This window comes from Mytilus californianus, unplaced genomic scaffold (assembly GCF_021869535.1).
Source record: "Mytilus californianus isolate M0D057914Y unplaced genomic scaffold, xbMytCali1.0.p SCAF_2, whole genome shotgun sequence".
In the NCBI taxonomy this organism is placed as follows: Eukaryota; Metazoa; Mollusca; class Bivalvia; order Mytilida; family Mytilidae; genus Mytilus; species Mytilus californianus.
In genome coordinates this window covers 80,158,513-80,177,830 of record NW_026262668.1, presented here as the reverse complement: position 1 = coordinate 80,177,830, position 19,318 = coordinate 80,158,513, and the positions used below count along the sequence as shown (strand labels likewise).

The following is a 19,318-nucleotide window of genomic DNA, read 5'->3' as shown; positions in this document are numbered from 1 at the left end:
AGTTGAAAATATTACTCAGTAAAATATTTGCTTTTTACATTTTGTTTGCTTTGTTCAATAGTATGTCTTTACACAATTCTAATAATCTGTGATGTGTATGCTGTTATTCAAACATTCTTCAGGTAATCTGCTGTTTGCACTTTTTCAGTTGATTAAAAAATATGTGGTATCAGCTGCAGTACACCATAAATATTACTATCTTAAAGTATAAGTAACAATAAAAAAAAAGCTGGACCTATATCTCTTACAATTAAAAAATGAACAGTAAAAAACTATATCCTTACCAATTGGAGGTAATGGTTTCTTCTGATTATATTCTCTTTTTCTGTTTATATACAAATCCCTGATTGATTCTACATATTCACTATCTAATGGTTGATGACTCCTCTCACTAATTGCATCCACAATATGTTTTGGCTGTTCAACACCATCCTCATCTAAGTGAAATACTGGTTTGGTTTCTATCAGATGTCCAGTTCTTAAATTTCTGGATTTTCCCTCATGAATATTCATCTTCTTTTGTTGCAAAAGTTCAACACTAGTTGAGGTTAGGTTAGAAATTCCTCTATCAAAACTTGGATAAAACTTTTCTATCAGCTCATGCATTGCCTCCCTAGATGTGAAATCACTGTAAATTAAAAAAAAAACATTTGTAACTTATACTGCTTGACATTTTATCATTGTTTCATGGAAAGTTCAAAATTTTGGATAACCACCTGACAGCTATTTAGTTAATAACTGTCATAATTTTGAACTTTTCTCTGGGGATGTTGGAATGGAGCTATTAAAGTTTTAAAAGAACTGCCTGAAGGAGTAGAAAAATTGTTGCTAAGGACTTCTTGTTATTATATTTAAGTGCTCAGAAACTGATCCCTTCAATATGTCATTTTGAACTTAAATTTTAAAAATTTTTTCATTTTCTGTCACCAAAATGTGCATACATGTCACATTTTCCTACCTGGGAATTTTTATTAGTGTTGTGGTAAGCATGCAACATAAGACTGGTTCAATTTCATCTTTCTTACGGCGGCGTAACATTTGTGATGCAATGCTGTTACATTTATTGCAAAAGATGTATATAGTGCATTTATAAATATAAATTGCAGCAGTGGAAATAAATTACTCCAATTGGGTTAAGATGTGCAATTCTTTTAAGGTAGGTGGTAATGGTAGCCTTTACCTCAATTCCTCTGCCCATATGATAATATGGATATCGATGGCTCGTTTCGAAGCTGATACATTTTCACAAATGTTGTTAAGTTTTCTGGGTACAAAGTGAGATTCATTTTTCCATAATTTAGCACATTTTTTCTGATGCAACTTCTCGAGGTAAAAAATCCCTTTTTTTTCACACAATAAGTTCTTTGAAAATTTTATCTTTGCATACATTTAATAACTCCATAGTTTTAAGACCTTTATTCTATGGTGCTCTGCACTCCAAATCAGCACAAACAATTAAGCTCAGTCATTTGTTAAAAATCAAACATGTCCAATATCACTGCATGGAGATTTACACACTACTTTTGAGTTCTTCAATTTGAGGAGCTCAGAGTATTAGGGATATTGACCTAATTGCATTACCATTGAAAGTCAATCTACATGACCTACCTGATGACCTTAAAATATCTGGAGTGATAAGGAGTGTGCAGTTTGGTTTTGGGAATTTGTCATTAATTTAAGGTTTTATGACATATTTTGATCAGTTTTTAATGTCAAATTGTTTTTTAATTGAACTTTCCTCCCAAATGTTTGTTTATTCTTGGAAAAAGTAACGGGTTGTTAACTTTTGAAAATTTTGCATATCTTTAACTTTTTGGATCATGATATTTTGTTTGTTTGATTTTGTTGTTGTTGGAATACTTATATGTGTGTATACATTTACATTTGTAAAGAAGAATATACACACCTAGGTTTAGCATTGTCCAGTACCTGTATTAGTATCTCTCTTGGAAGTTCCAATAACTCATCTAATCTGCAATTACAAGTTCAAATGTAAACAAATAAAACAAATTTAATTTCCACCTCAAACTTCCCAACCTCATCATCCACATTCATTGAAATTATTGAAATCCAAGGTTAAAAAAAAACTGTAATTCTTTCTTTAGGCCAGAAAAAAAAATCAAATTCCTTTTGTATCTTTACTTTTCATGACCAGTATCATTTGGTAGCAAACAATTGTTTACTCTAAATTCTAGCATGAGTCATTTATACCAACTGTACGCTACGTAATCAGAGTACAACTAGAAACATGAACATTTATAGTTAGTAGCTCAAATACCAATTACTTGAGTTATTTTGTATCACCTTATATCACATTATATACAATTCTTCATGTTTAAATACTAATTATTTCTAGTGGTTCATTAGGTATGTGAACCAGCAAGTTCCACTCCATATTCATCTAGCTCAAAATGTAACATCCACAATTTCACACTATATCTCTAATAATATTTTTCTTAGCTCATCATTTACAAATAAGGCAAAAGAAGCTCTTGCAACAACTATACACAATATTTCAAACGATGACATCATGGAAAATTCATGCTCTAAGCAACATAGCAAACATAAGTCTATCATATATGTCACAAAATTTTAATGAAATAATTAATAGGTATAGGTGTATATTTGTTAGTAATTTAAACTAGATTTGTCAGGAATTCAGGGAAACATGTGTTTTATAAAGGAAAGGATATCAGGACAGATGGAAATGTTAAATCGTGTTAATGACAAAAGAGAAAAGTATTTTAATCAATTATTCAATGTATTGTAAGTGACAGTGTGATTGTATCAAAATGCTTTTCAAGGGACAAAAAATTTAAGGTATACGAAAAAGAGCAACAACTATAACTGTGCATATTAAATTTGTGCAATACCCAGTACACTCACTCTGCATATACAGGATTGCTGAAATATAACCAATAAATCAATAATATTCATACAATGGTTGTGACTTTATGCTATGCAAAATTATGTCTTTCTTATATACTGACTTTTTACAATGATCAAAAGAGGAAGTGTTATATGTCCAGTCTTTTGCCCTTAGAATTAGAAAATCAGAAAGTATTATACATCTTATTAATAACAACCTTTAGATGTTCACAAGACATTATTTGTCAGATATCTGAATTTATATTTTTGAATTTTGTCTTAAATATTTGTTTAAAACCTTCAAACATTGCTTTAATACAAAATCTATTATAACTGCCAAAATAGCCTCCTTATAGAACTTTTCAAATTGAAGTCTAAGTTTTTTTTATATAAGTGAGCCTCATAATAATTTTTATAAAACCAAATGTCAATTAACTGAAACATTCAACGCCACAACTCTTGTCATTAATTGTATACATGTACATGGAGTTTAGCAATAATCAATAAATAAATCTTATTAAGACATCAAATCAAATATAATATTGCATAGCTGAGACTTTCAACTAAACATAATTAATGAGTGTACTCATTTTTGTCGAGCCTTCGACTTTTGTCGAAAAAGCGAGACATAGCGGCGGCGGAGTCCACAAATATTCACTCTGTAGTTAAAGTTTTTGAAATTTTAATAACTTTCTTAAACTATCCTGGATTTCTACCAAACTTGGACAGAAGCTTGTTTATGATCATAAGATAGTATCCAGAAGTAAATTTTGTAAACAAAAAATTCCTGTTTTTCAGTATTTTACTTATAAATGGACTTAGTTTTTCTGCCAGGAAACATTACATTCACTCTGTGGTTAAAGTTTTTAAAATTTTAATAACTTTCTCAAACTATCCTGGATTTCTACCAAACTTGGACAGAAGCTTGTTTATGATCCTACATGTAAGATAGTATCCAGAAGTAAATTTAAAAAAAAAATTCCTGTTTTTCCGTATTTTACTTATAAATGGACTTAGTTTTTCTGCCAGGAAACATTACATTCACTCTGTGGTTAAAGTTTTTAAAATTTTAATAACTTTCTTAAACTATCCTGGATTTCTACCAAATTGGACAGAAACTTGTTTATGATCATAAGATAGTATCCAGAAGTAAATTTTGTAAAAAAAAAATTCCTGTTTTTCCGTATTTTACTTATAAATATAAAGGTTAAAGTTTTTAAAATTTAATAACTTTCTTAAACTATCCTGGATTTCTACCAAACTTGGACAGAAGTTTGTTTATGATCAAAAGCTAGTATCTAGAAGGCATTTTTATTAAAATTTTGTACTTGTTTATCCATATTTTACTTATAAATGGACTAAGTTTTTCTTCCAGTTAACATTTGATACAGTCTGCAGTTAAATTTTTTAAAACATTTATTAGATTCATAAACTATCCTGGATTTTTACCAAACTTGGACAGAAGCTTCTTACAATAAAAAAATTGTATGGAGAGGAATATTTTTATTAAATTTTTTCCTCATCTCTTTTTTGTTGGGCCTGCAATTAACAGAAAAAGTAGGCGAGACACTGGGTTCTGCGGAACCCTTATGAATTTTTTTAATGATTTAAGGTATTTGGAATAACAAGCAACATAATGTATCTAGACTAATCTACATGGATAATACCCTGCATTGATAAATCAACCAAATAAGTTGGGTTTTTTTATTCTTATTTATTAGGTTGTACTTGCAAAGCACCAACATTTTGATGCTTGTAAGTCTGTGGTTCAAATACATCTTGTACAAATTAGAAACATAATAAATATTGCTAAAGTGAAAGAAAAATTATTCCCCATTAAAAGAAAAAAAAAGAATGACTTTATGTCCTCATGTATGATAATGTATATACATGTACTTATAATTATCCTGGTATAAATATCTATTTGTAATTTACAGCATTATGCTGCTCTTCTGGACATACAAACATACCCTTCCATGTCAAATATAAACTGTGGTCTTCTACCACCTTGTGAAGTGAAGTTTAGGGTCCCTCTGCTGTAGGGAGTAATCCGTCTACTGGAGGGAGGTGGAGATCGTCCTCTTCTTCTCTGTAAATATTATCTCTGACCATTTAATGTATGACAATTTTTATGATAAAAATATTACTCTATACTTAACAATTTCTGCAATAGAATCATATTCCAATATATTAAAAAAAAAAACATTTCTTGTTATCTGATACTAAATTTTCATTACATTTTTTACATCATTTAATAATTAAGTCATATCGAAATTAGTAAATCAAATTTTGTAAGACTTTACCAAATACTAAATCATACTTGTATCTTATTTCATATTATTTACTTCTTTAAACCAATGTTCATGTTCATATTTTGTAAATACGTGTAGAAAATATTTGTATTTAATTTCAATAGTAAAGTACAAATTATCATGTTTTCTTTGATAAAACACATAAATACACATGTATAATTCACAAAAAATATAACCTATATAAGTATAAGGAACCTTGCTTTGAGGGAAAAACATTTTATTAAAGAGGAAATCTTCTAATACAAAGCAAAGCAGGAAAGCAACATTTTATACTATAGAATGTATAGTACTGTTTTATGTCCTGATAGAAAAATATAATGTTTAAATGTGTGTACTTCATCCAGTGTCATCATCATTCACCATAAAAAGGCTATACAGAAAGATATATCAATTGAAGAAGAAATAACCATGTAGATACATATAGCAAAAACCAAGAGTTACGAGAAAATGATTTATGAATTTGTAACCTACACTTGTGGTACTTATTTTTTTCACCAACACTTCACAAATTTTATACTCTTCTTTACGTTTTGCTATAGCTTATTGTTTCACCATTTGTAAAGTTGCAGAAAATGTAGTTAACCTGCATCATAAGTTCCTGAACAAATTAATAACCCAGAAAAATATTGCAAAATCACGGGAATTGTTTTTGAAGATGTAATAAATTTTATATGAAGACTGCAATATTTGCTTTGAAAATCTTTTTACATTATGAGAACAGTCATATGCTTGATTTCATTTGTATGAAATAGACCTACAATGTATATATATGGTTCAAGTCTCCAGCCATGTTCAAATGTGAAAAATTTCTTTTGATTTACATATAATTGCTTTTTAAATTTGTAATTTTGAATGACTAGTGTAAGTGAATACTGTTTTGGTCTCATGTGTATCTCCTCTATGATGCATTATGAAATAAAATGTTTTTTCCTTGCCTGTTTTTATATGTATCTTCTTTTATATTTTTGATTGATTTGTACATCATAAGAAAAGTGTCTGGTTATATCAAGTCTAGTCTCATCCAAGATAATATACCCCAAAGTGCATAACCTTAACATATCATTCAAGTTTTAATAACCACTTTTTCCTTTGCACATTGTCCAGAAAAATTTTTAGTTTTTATTTATGCTATATTGTTTAACCACTAATTTCATGGTCGTTGTTTTTGTCATTTTTTTCCCTTCTTCATTAATTCACCCTTATTTGTCATTTTACTGTCAACATGTACAATTCTGTTTCAAAGCAATGTCTAAATAACTAATCACCCAAAACACTAGTTTATCTAAAAAAATAATTAGTTGTCAATAATCTTCTGCTTGGGTATAGACGTTCCAATTGTTGAAATTTGTAGAATACATTGTATGAATAATTAATAAGGTCAAAATCTACATATAAAGTTAAAGGCAAATTACAACCTTCATAACCAGTAATAACCTTTTGGGGAATTTTTTATCTTCTTGTATCTTAAAGAAAACAATTCAAAATAAGCATAAATGTACACTTTATCCAAAAATTCAGCCAACTTCCAGGTTGAAGACTGTTAACAGTGATCCTAAAATTGGGGGTGTGATTATACTTTTTCTATAATAGTTAATCCTTCCAAGTGAAACATGGTTGTTTAAGACAGAGTGCTGGTTATCCTTTCATACAAATTTATGTGGTCACTGATCGACTGAAGCCAGTGGTCGCCTTATACCAATAAAAGATATAGGAAAATACATTGAGGGGATTGAAAAGAGGTCACATAAAGCAGTTAGTTGCTCAATACAGGTAGTCGTTAAAGCAACTTTGACTGGATATCATATAAAGGGATGAATGATTATATGGATGCAATGAAATGACAGACAGTGTGCTTAAAAATATCTTATATGAACATATAGTATACATATGGTGCATGTCTTACATCACTGATAAAACTGTAATGGCTCTCTTTCTATAAAACCCAGACATAAAAATTATTACAAATAAGAAAAAGAGTCACAGAACTACATGTAGGGAAAAGCTATCAAAGTTCAAGTTTGACCCAGATTTCAGTTTTCTATTTTCCAGTCTTCCAACCTTCATTGATTAGCCACTGGTTACAAATTTTTTTTTAAATTTCTGAAATTAATACCTGAAATCTGAGTTAACTACAGAAAACGAAGGGAAGTGTCTACCATTAACATGCCATAGAAGTTCTACCTTTAAAACAGGCCAAATTGGCCAATTTTGTAGCTGTTAAAATAAAATAAAATAAAATTGTATTGTTATTGTTTTTATCATGTAGGCTAGCTAGTTGTTATGAAAAGTATTCCTGAAAAACTAAAATTGGATTCTCTCCTGAATACTTTTTTGATATATTTATTCCCAAATGTTTATCCAGTCAAGAATTATTTTGTATTATAATTAATATTGTCATTATCAATCAAATGTGAACTGGTTAAAAATCAGTTACCGTCAGTTATAAATAACTGTCTCTTAGTATTTTATTCAATAAAATACATGCTATGTAAGTTCAGAATACTGCCAATACTTCCAGATAAATATGTTCATTTCATATTTATTCTTACATAAACTGTTAACACAGAGGTATGTCTCACCTATTTGTTATTTTGATAATGCAAATGTTGAAATTAAAATAGCAACATGTAAGTTATGCAAATATTCAAAGTCAATGAACCATGACTGAAGGTACAGGGCTAAATGATCTCCATGGGAATGAGATGTGCCAATGCTTATACAACTGCATACCAAATACCATTGACTTTTCATAAGTTGTTCCCTTTAAAAAAACCTAAACACAAACATTAAATTGTAAACTATGAAAAAGTTTCGAAGTCAATGAACCATGATGAGGGGCAGAGCTATATAATCTCCATAGATGAAACTTGCAAATGCCAATACATTTGCATACCAAATATCATTGACTTAACATAAGTGGTTCATCTTAAACTGACCTAATCACAAACTAATACATGTAAACTAAGCAAAAGTTTCTAAGTCAATAGACCATGACTGAGGGGTAAGGACCAAATATTCTCCATGGAAATGAGATATGCCAATGCTTATACAACTGCATACCAATTATCATTGACCTACCACTAACGGTTCCCCTAAAACTGACCTATTCACAAACTAATACATGTAAACTAAGCAAAGTTTCAAAGTCAATAGACCATGACTGAGGGGGCGGGGCCAAATAATCTCCATGCCAATGCTGATACAACTACATACCAAATACCACTGACCTACCACTAGTGGTTCACTATAAACTAGACCTAATCACAAACTAAATACATTGTTGACGCCCAAGCCGCGGGAAACAGCATCCCTTTGTCTCGTTTTTTGACTCTGCCAAGGCGAGACAAAAATAATTTTATTTGATTCTCTGGCTGTAATTAAAACTTCTAGAATATAACTGTTAAATGAGGAAAGTTTTGTGATGTTTCTTTTATTGTATAAATTGAAAGATGATTAGTATCACATTTATGTTAAAATCTGAATCTTAAATTCTTATCACATTATTTGAATGCAGCATTGTCTGAACTTAATTACCTAATCTTACACTGATGAATATTTGTAATCAATTCAGATTTAATGGAATTTAAGCATACGAATCAGTTAAATTAAAAAAATCTTACAACCATTGACTCAAATATGCTAAACATGTATTTTGGCGTTGCAGAATCAAAACAGTATTAACTGTTTGTTTATGAATTAAACAAGGATGATATTTCCTGAGTTATCTCCCATTATTTTGAAAGCTGTTCCATGATATCAAGTTACTTTTCTTGCATTACTTTTTATCATAAAATTGATTGTTTTACCAAAATACATGTATCAATGGCTTTTATTTTTTATAGACTAAATTTAATTATAATCAGTTTAAAAAAACTTGTGATATTACTGTATTTTATTTACATTCCTATGTATATATAATTCATTTTTACATCAATGTATATATGAATGAATGATTCAATTTTGAATCTGCAAAATCCTTTGCCTAATATTCATTAGCTGTGTTGACACACACTTTAAAGCTCATTTCTGTAAGAGATAATGAAAATCAAATCTTACATTCAATTACATATCAAGCAATATAATGAATTCAATAATAAACTCTCTGCCACTCGCAATTTATGTTTAAGGTCAGTTTATCTGACTTTTGCATAAATTGGACTATATAGGCCATTTATGCAATTTTTTTTTTTACTAATATACATAAATAACCTTACCCTTGAAAAAGACATTTGATCATAATCCAGGTCTGTTGGCAGCATATCACCTGTTATGTCCTTCAGTAAAATCTTAGGTTTAGATCCTTTGGATAGCTGGTTGATTGATGCCCTTAAAAAACAAGAATATTAACTCATTTATATGTTGTAAATAGAAGGATTTTTAAACAGTTACAAAATTGTGTTTACTTTTATAAATTTCAATTTACTAGGTTTTACCTATTATATAAAAATTTAGAGATATGATAAATAAATATAAACTTCTTTTAAATTGTTACTGCAATTGGAAAGTTCAGTAATTTTTATGTTGTTTCATGCAAAGTAATTAACAAAAATCTTCAGAATTATCATCATATCTACTTCCCAGAAATCATCATAGGTCACAAAATGATACTCAGAATCAGAATCTAATAAACATTTTATGAAAAATCTGTACAATATAACAATTGAAAAGTCATAGATTATGACTATGAAAGAGCAGACCCATACATTCTTCATGAAACTTATAAATAAGTGCATGAAAAAATGTTCAAATCTGTTCAATAGACCATGAAAATTGGTGATATGTTGAAATTCTATTATGTGAAAATGCTGAGTATTAAATACCATCTCCTTATTGCAGAATGGGGAGATAAAAGGACTCTTTTTAAAAGAAAAAAATAAGTTACACTAGTGACAGATTAAATGTATAATAAGCATGGTAATTTAAGAAACTCACATTTGGTCTTGTGTAACTTTTCTTTTATAATTAGGATTAGGAACCCAAACTAGACACTGCTTTGGTACAAATGCATTATCCCATGTACTGTTTAAATCATCCACATCAAATACTTCCTGAACTTCTACAACCTTCACTGGTTTTTTCGCTGCAATATCTGTCCTATTTCTTGTGTCGATAGATATGGGAGTGCCTGCTGGGGCCTTTGGTTTAAATCCACTACTGTAAAATTTATAAAAGACAATGATTTAATTATATATCTTTACAAAACTTAAATAACATCAGATTTAAATATTCAGGCTTTATATCAATATTCAATAAAATTAGTCTCGAACAAATAGACTAAAATTTCCTAGATAATAATTAGTTTCACATCCGTATTAAAGGATTGACTATGATTTCATAGAAGTTTATGTCTAAACTTGATAATTCCATTCATTAAACTAAATAATGTACAGAGAACTCTATGCAATGTTTGTGAGTGGAGGTTAACATAACCAAATTAAAATCTCTTACAAAAAAGGATTTACATGACTGTTAGTATTTATCATCTTATAGTAGTTCATTCTCAATTGTGACTTAATTGCAATTTGTTTCTTCAATTCCAACTACAGCTTTCAAGATTTTTTACTAAACTGCTATAGGAGAGCTACCAATACATCATTTGTATTCATAGTGTGCAAGTGTAAAAAGAAAGCATATTAAACAAATTATAATATCAAACAAAAGATTGAACAGGAAATGCATTTTGCCAATATCTCCTACAAAAAATAGACTCGAAATGGCTTAATATATGATAAACTGCAGAACTTGACAGCCATTTGCCAGGGTCACATACATGTATGTACAATCATACAAGTTTTCATTTATTCATAAAGGTAAATTTGCTCTACCTGTTTAGCTAAGAAGTTGGTCTCATTTTTAACATATCTGAATAATTTGCTTGAATCCAAATAGTCACAAATAACAATGCTGACTATATATTCAAATAACAAAAAAGTAGTCCAATGACCTAAATCAAATTATTTTGTCATCTAAAAGTCACTGTAAATGAACTGAATCATGATCAATCCTTGAATTCATCACAAATACATATACATATACAGAAAACTGTCTTCTTGAAGGTAAATATTTACCATTGGACTAAATTAGAAACCTTTTCATTACTAAAGTAAAACATTAAGAAACTGATGGTTTTGAGCCCAAAATATAATATATAACACCAAAAATTTGTAAGGGGTTCCTCGGAACCCTGTGTCTCGCCTACGATTGCTGCTGTCAGTGTAAAAATGTAATGTTGACTTAAAAAGTGATTCCATTTATCAGTAAAATACAAAATTTAAAAAAACTTTTTCTTTAGATGCTATTTCTTGGTCGTGGAGATTATCTTCTGTCCAAGTTTCAAAACAATCCATGAAGGTTTACAAACTTATCATGTCAAAATAACTTAATCCCAGACTGTCTGTAAATGTTAACTGTTAAAAACTAATTAGTCCATATATCAGAAAAATACTGAAAATGAAAATATATTTTCAAAACATTGCATCAGACATTATCTCTTAATCATAAAAAAAGCTTCTGCTAAAGTTTCATAAAATTCTATGAAGGTTTGACAAAGTATTTGATGTGTAACAAACTTTAACCCCGACTGTATCTACTAGTTAACTGTAAAAAAAACTTAAGTCCATTTATCAGTAAAATACGGAAAAATTGAAATAAATATTTTCAAAATTTTGCTCTGGATACTATATTTTGGTCATAAACAAGCTTCTGTCAAAATTTCATAAAATTCCACAAAGGTTTGTCAAAGTTATTGATGACTGAAAAACTTTAACCTCAGACTGAATCTGAATGTTACCCGTAAAAAAAAACTAAGTCCATTTATCAGTAAAATATGGAAAAATAAAATTAAATAATTTCAAAATTTTGCTCTTAATACTGTATTTTGGTCATAAACAAGCTTTTGTCCAAATTTCATAAAATTTTATGAAGGTTTGACAAAGTTACTGATGCCTAAAAAAACTTTAACCACAGACTGAACCTAAATGTTGACGCCGCCAACAGAATCTAGGATCGCTATGTCTCGCTTTCGCGAAATTTTTTCGCAGGCTCAACAAAAATGATCAATCAACTTTGAAATTCTTATTTTCAAGAATTTATTTTTGAAGATTTTGAAAAGTCAAACAGAATATGGTACATGTATCAATTACATGATTTATGTAGTCAATAGTCAAATGTAACAAATAAGCTTCTACAAAAGATATCAAAACAAAATGGTGGGATATAATAATCAAACATACAATCACATTTGAAAAGACCTCAGAGATCTGGTATTCACAAAGCATTTATATGTAAATTGGCATATGAAATGTTAAATGGCCATGGCTTCTGCAAATATTTCGGAATCAAATTGGGTTATATGATAAACTACACACCATACATAATAAATATTGCATCATACATGAGAGCCATTATATACATTTAAGAGACTTCATGAGTATTGTGAAACACGGTAATCAAACCTCAGTTCCTTTGCTTTTGGATTTGTTAAGTATTTGTAAAGATTTCATGTCATGATCCAATACACTATAATTAAGCTATATCCCTTCTTTTTCATCACAAATAAACTATGAAGACAGAGATTTGATTCCCCTGTGCACCTCAATCACAAACATTCACAACTGTTGATGCCACCAATTTTCATCACAGGTGGGACAAAAATGGTTCATAACATAATATATGTCTTCTTGCCTTGCACTCTTAGTTATTCCTTCTTTGACCAAAGGTAATGAAGATTTTCTGGTATGTGCAGCCTTCCCATAATGCTTTGCTGGATATAAATCTTTCTCATCATCCCCATACTCTCCTAACATATTATAAACCTTAACTGTTGGAAGGTCTGAAATATTAAGTCATATCTGCTTAATGTATATGATGAATATTAAAAAAACTTTTCAGGCTATTTTTCTAGTTTTAAATAATTCATAATAAATTATTTGTAATATTAATCATGCTAATGTCATCAAATTAACATGAAATAGTTTCACTTTGTGGTGTTTTTTAACATAATTAATGAAAATGAAAATTTGATTAATTACACATATATATATAGTTAGAAACAGATAACAATGTACCTGTATTACATCACAATTCCATTAAAAATATGACATGCTAACAAGAAAGTAGATATCATCAACAAGTACACATAGGCATCTTATTTGTTTCAGAAGCATCAAGGATAAAACATTTATTGTTGCATGTGGCTTACAAACATGGTACTAAATATATACATATGGGGATAATATTTTACCAGTTTCAATACTATCTGGAGATGGTATTCTTGGTGCATAGTGAGGTATTCCTTTGATTTTTCTATTACTAGAACTCCAACAGGAGGGATGCTGACAAAGTGGACCACAAGTCGTTTCATCCACCAAAAACTCTTTGGTCCGCTGTAAGTCCCACATCATTGTATACTGTGGAGATCAAACTGAAAATATGGATAATATCAAATTCCATCTTTTAAAAATTCATGGATTTATTGTATAGATTAAGAATCCAATGCATGATTTGTATGTATTAACTTAAGTAGTATGCATTACATGTATATGTCTGTGTAAACCGCTTCTGTGGTCTCATGGTAGCGTGTTTGCCTCATGTGGGGAGGTTGTGGGTTCGAACCCTGGTAGGTTCAAACCAAAGACTTTAAAATTGGTATTTGCTATTCTAGGCACGTGGCATTAAGAAGTAAGAGTAAAAGACTGGTCGGCTCAAGTCAGAATAATGTGTCCGGGTAAGGTGACATATCTTCCTGCGGACTGTTACCTTCTGAACTAGCACATTAAAAATCTGGCTCAGCATGTCGGTTTAGTGCAAAGCAGGGTTAATATTCATATTACATTAACATGTTCTCGTCATGAATATGCATATTAATTTGCCACTGGACGTGAAGCATCCATCCATCTGTGATATTCAAGATACAGCATCATGTCAGTAATGCTAGGTCTAGGGTTATTTAGGGTTCAGTTCATCTGAATTATGTCTACCAATACTTTTTCTACTGAGGGTTCTTATTAAATCCTTTATCACCTTGTGAAGGTCTCACAGAGATACATGTATATAACATTAAACTTATTGACCATCTGAAATAATGTTATGTTTAAAATAAACAGTTTTTCATATTCATATATTTTTCGAAAACCATCATTCAATGTATCAAAAAATATGTAAAAATATTGAGTGGGTTTAACTTTTTGATAGTAAAAAAAAAAGACCTGCTTTATAGAAAGTCATAAAAGTACATTATTAGAATGTTAGGCCCACAGTTAAGGGATAAACTCAATTTATTTTTAATAAATTTACCAGATTATTTCTTGTTTTCTCTATCTTATTTAAAATTTATTATTTTTCATTCATATTTATCAACTTATATAATTAGGATTGTATAACCATGATTTATAAAACAAAAGCTAAATATCCCAATGATTTAGCTCCAGTCCTCTTCTGGAACCAGACTGGGTGAAAACAGGACTTTTTCTAGATTTTTTGCAAATATACATTTTTTTGTAAATATTTTGAAGACAATAGTCAAAAACGCCCAAAGAAATAATTTAAGGGTAATTGAACTTCTTAAAATGATTGTGATTAACTCCGAGGACAGACAAACCTGTGCAGTCGGAAAAGTTTTAAGGTCTAGCTTCCACTTCCCCTCTCAGGTTTGTCTGTACTCAGAGTAGTTTTTGAGGATATAATTTTACTGAATTTTAATGTGGAAAAAAAAAATGGGGGGATTAAAGGGAATATTTTTGAGCTGTAAACAATCATCCTTGTTCATTTGATATAATAAACCTTAACACTGAAATATTTTTACTTTCTATTAAACAGGTTAGGATTATCTCCCAAATGGATTATCGGATACAATACAACAAATGGGATATAATTTTACTGTTCCAAAAAAAATTGGGGGGATTTAAGGGAAAATATTGCTAAGTACAAAAGATTACATAAAGATAACAACTTTTCTGAGTACCAGATTGTTTATGAGTTTGATCCCTTTGAAGATGCTGATTTTCAGAGGGATCAATCAAACAACTTATTCATTTTCTGGAAAAGTTGCTAATTAAAAGTTGCTACTATTGACCTAAACAAATACACTTTTCAATATTTTTGCTAAGTTAAAAAATTAAGATTTTTGCACTGAAAATTACCATCCCATTTGGGCTATAATAAACCAAATGGGACATTTTGATCCATTTGGGTCAATATTCCTAATGCACCTCAAATTGAGGGACACAAAAGTTGTGCTTAAACAAAAAATCTCTGTGTAGTGATATTGGACATGTTTCTATTTTTAACAATTGACTGAGCTTAACCATTTGTGTTGATTTGAAAAGTAGCTAGAGGACCATAGCATAAATGTGTAAAAACTATGCAGTTATTAAATGTATGCAAAATATCAAATTTTCAAAGGACTTATTGTGTGAAAAAAGGGATTTTTTACCACCAGGAGCCGCATCACGAAAGGATTTTCGGGATATTCTAATTTACGGAAAAAATGAATCACATTTCGTACCCCGAAAATTTAACCACATATGTGAAAATGTCTTAGCTTCAAAATGAGCCATCATGCATATCCAAGTTTACGATATGGACTGTGCTATAGAGGAAAACATTACCATTTCCACCTATGCATGCTATGTAAAATCAATTACCCATATTGCCCCATTTGGGATATTATCCCCAACCTGTTAAACATAACACTGATTCAAATTCCCCTAACCAATGCAAAGAAGAAAGTAACCCTAATTAAGCCTTCTTTTACTTTACACACAGAAATGTCATGCCATCTTATATCTAACAGTCAAGGGTGTAACTTGGATAAGTTATTAGAGAAAAATAACATACATATGTGTTATTAAGGATACTTTCTCTTAATCTGTAGTAACATATGTTTGTTATCAGTTAAATGTACCTTAAAAAATTTTATTTTCAGTGGGCACTTGGGAATTCTTGAAACTTGCGTAGTAACTTGATACATTACCTTGAAAACTAATTTTCCAATTCAATTAATACATTTTTGATCAACCATGGAAAATCAATGAGACAAGGCTTTTAAATGATAACTTAGCTGTAATAACAAGGCTTAATTATTACAGGCATTTAACTTATTACATGAGATACTTGGGAATGACTAGGAAGCTTGCGCAGAACCTCATTATATGCTCTTATCAATATTTATTACAATAAATTAAAATACATTGTGATATATGTAGGAGAAAAGGCTTTGAAGAGATGTAGAGAAGCTGTAATAACACCCTTTAGTTATTACAGGCATATTTTTTTGTAATAACATGGGTGTGTTATGCATGATTGGCAAACTATGGGTTGTTATATCTTTCTAAAGTTTGATATACATAAAGACAATTATAATATCAATAGAACTAGTACACAATTTAACAAAATAAAGGATGTATAATGGCCCTTTGAAACATGTAACATACATATGTTATCACAGATTTTTTATTTATAGCCCTCAATAACAAATGTATGTTATTTTTCTCTAATAACTTATTTAAGTTAGACCCTTGACTGTCTAATATAACACTTCCATGATTACACGATACAAAATCTTAAAAAAAAAACATGCGGGGACGAGTAGCCAAATTGGCATTCGTAGGCTACAGGTACCGGCTTTCGGTTTTATAATAAAGTGTCATCGGATCAGGAATGAAATGTGAAATATACACGGAAATTATCGCAATTAGTGAATAAATTGATTACTACTCACAAGTTTTACAAATATTTATATAATAAGCAGGTAAGTGAACAGTTTTTCTCAGTTAATAAATAGTCTTAAAATGGAAGAGTGTGATATATATATGTGGGGATGGCATTTAAATCAAATGTAAAAAAAAAAACACACAATCAGGAATCTTGGCGTGTGATTGCTGTTTAGATTGGCAACATTTAAAATGTGAAGGGTTGAAATATGTGCCAAAACAATCATATTGGATATGTAAAAATTGTTCAAAATCTTAATTAGGTCCACGGTTATATGAATCTTTTAAAATTGGTTTAACATGTAAAATTATCATCTGCATCTATTACTGGCTTCTTTAATTTAAATATACAATCAAGCTTAAAATTTTGGTTTCTGTTTTGCATTTTACTAGAAAATTATTTTCACACGAGTTTTCACATAGCTTTTTTCAAATTCAATATAATTTTATTCTTTTAATGTGCATTTACATTTAATTTCTAATTTTTATCATGTTTTCTTTGGCCCTTTTTCTTTTACAATTTTATTCCTTTAGACTAGTATGCATCTAATTTGCAATGTTTGTTATGTATTTTTAACTAATAAATACAAATTTAAAAATATTAGTCGCCATTCTCTTCACTGAATTCACAAAATCCACAAATTACCAATAATTTCAGTGTATATTTCACATATGTTATTGACCTGATCCTAAATGACATTTTATCATAAAACATGTAGCCTACTAAGGCCAATTTGGCTACTCGTCCCCACATGCGGATCTTATATCTAATATAACACTTCCATGATTACACAATATAAAATCTTAAAAAAATAAAAAACAATACTGGTACAAAACTGGAAGACAATACTTCAGTCTTCATACTTGAATAAAATTTTATACCAATATTGTTCACTTTACTGGTATACCAGTATTGTGATAGCCAAGTTCAGGTGATCCCAAAACATAACTACAATAACCTCAAAAATCTATCAAGATTTGTAAAATTACCCTCGATAGAAATTATTACATATCTATATTCGATTTTAGTGCGCCATTTTGAAACAATTTCTTAGCAACTTGCAGGATCGCAGTAAATGTTTTTAAAAACCACTGAAATATATACGAAAATATAAAACACAACGGACTCCTAAAACAAATGCAACACCGATTTCTCTGTTTATGATATGACTTGTGTAACGTAAACACTCGAAACCATAAATTAGGCAACAAAAAATGCTTAAGTAATTTAAGGATAAAAACAAAAAGGGCCTATATAATACCGTCATGATCGTTTGAGGCAGACTATTGAGCTAAAAGAGAAAAAGAGAGGCGAACTGAGACACCAAAAGGACATCTAAACAGTCGAAAATAAACTGACAACGCCATTGCAAACAAAGAAAAATACCAAGAGACAAACAGTATGCAAACACAACATCGAAAACTAAAGACTGAGCAACACCAAAAACCAGGGGTGATCTCAAGTGCTTCGGGAGGGTAAGCAGACTCTGCTTCACATGTGGAACCCGTCGTGTTTATCATGTAAGTACAAACCTGGTGGTAAGTCTAACTCGGTAGGTCACATTCGGGAAAAAGAGGACGGGATTGTGGTTACTACAATTGGAACATATCCGTCGTCATCTATGAATCAGATATTCAATAACGGTCAACCAACTCGTGATGGCGTCCGTAAAATTTATGATTCATGTCAACTTCACCACTTGGAACTCTTGGTTTAATAGCTTTCTTGTGAGCAGCAAACCCTCTATCAAGGAAATAATGATGGGAAATGCAAGCCCTGGAATAAAGTATCAACTGGGAGATATATATTCCATATTCAGGCGCTGTCGGAATGCTGCTACATAGAAATGAAAAGTTCAATTGGGAAGCTGAAATCATCTCGTTTGTTTTCAACCGACCCTCATTGTCAATTTCTAGATGTAAGTCAAGATATGAGGCAGACTTGACTGTATCTGTTGTATCCTTTATCTCAAGTTCGATGGGATAGATGCGTTCAACATAGTCACCAAACTTTTAATTATTTAGTGAGGGGACTAAAGGTTCCCGATATTCATGGTACAGTTGAATTGGGTCATCCCTTAGATAGTTAGATAGATAAATCTATTTTTATAAATTTGATCAAATATCTTCATAAAATGTCCTATATGCAATGTTATAAAACACTATCAGACATGTAAAAAACATACTACAATGATAAAATCTTAAACAAAGTGTTGATTGCTTCACAAAAAGCCTTTCGGCTTATTTTGACTGATGGGGTCCATTTATGTTACATTAAATAAATAAATGAATAAATAAATAAATAATCTTTATTTCAAGAAGATAATCCCATTAGTTAAAACTAATCTTCCTGGGAGTCCTTAAAATAATAATAACATATTTATAAAGTACATACAATATTATAATGATATATACACAATATACAAT

The 19,318-nt window shown here is 30.0% G+C and overlaps 2 protein-coding genes across 6 annotated transcripts in view; one reads left to right on the top strand and one right to left on the bottom strand.

The window, feature by feature from the left end:
- LOC127728280 (uncharacterized) overlaps nt 1-17,936 on the bottom strand; it is a 35,575-nt gene extending 17,639 nt beyond the window's left edge. For 2 of the 5 annotated variants that reach the window (XM_052235584.1, XM_052235588.1), the window contains exons 1-10: nt 17,882-17,936; nt 13,423-13,602; nt 12,864-13,011; nt 10,113-10,334; nt 9,395-9,506; nt 7,084-7,113; nt 4,839-4,957; nt 2,887-2,904; nt 1,907-1,972; nt 285-628 (exon numbers count right to left, since the gene is read on the bottom strand). In XM_052235584.1, coding sequence (XP_052091544.1) covers nt 285-628; nt 1,907-1,972; nt 2,887-2,904; nt 4,839-4,957; nt 7,084-7,113; nt 9,395-9,506; nt 10,113-10,334; nt 12,864-13,011; nt 13,423-13,582 — 1,219 coding nt within the window. In that variant the 5' untranslated portion in view covers nt 13,583-13,602; nt 17,882-17,936. The remainder of the gene's footprint in view (nt 1-284; nt 629-1,906; nt 1,973-2,886; nt 2,905-4,838; nt 4,958-7,083; nt 7,114-9,394; nt 9,507-10,112; nt 10,335-12,863; nt 13,012-13,422; nt 13,603-17,881) is intronic. The other 3 variants (XM_052235585.1, XM_052235586.1, XM_052235589.1) reach the window with 3 other exon arrangements.
- Nucleotides 1-19,318, top strand: part of LOC127728294 (ral guanine nucleotide dissociation stimulator-like 1) — a 431,288-nt gene that overhangs the window by 299,367 nt on the left and 112,603 nt on the right. The window lies entirely within an intron of this gene.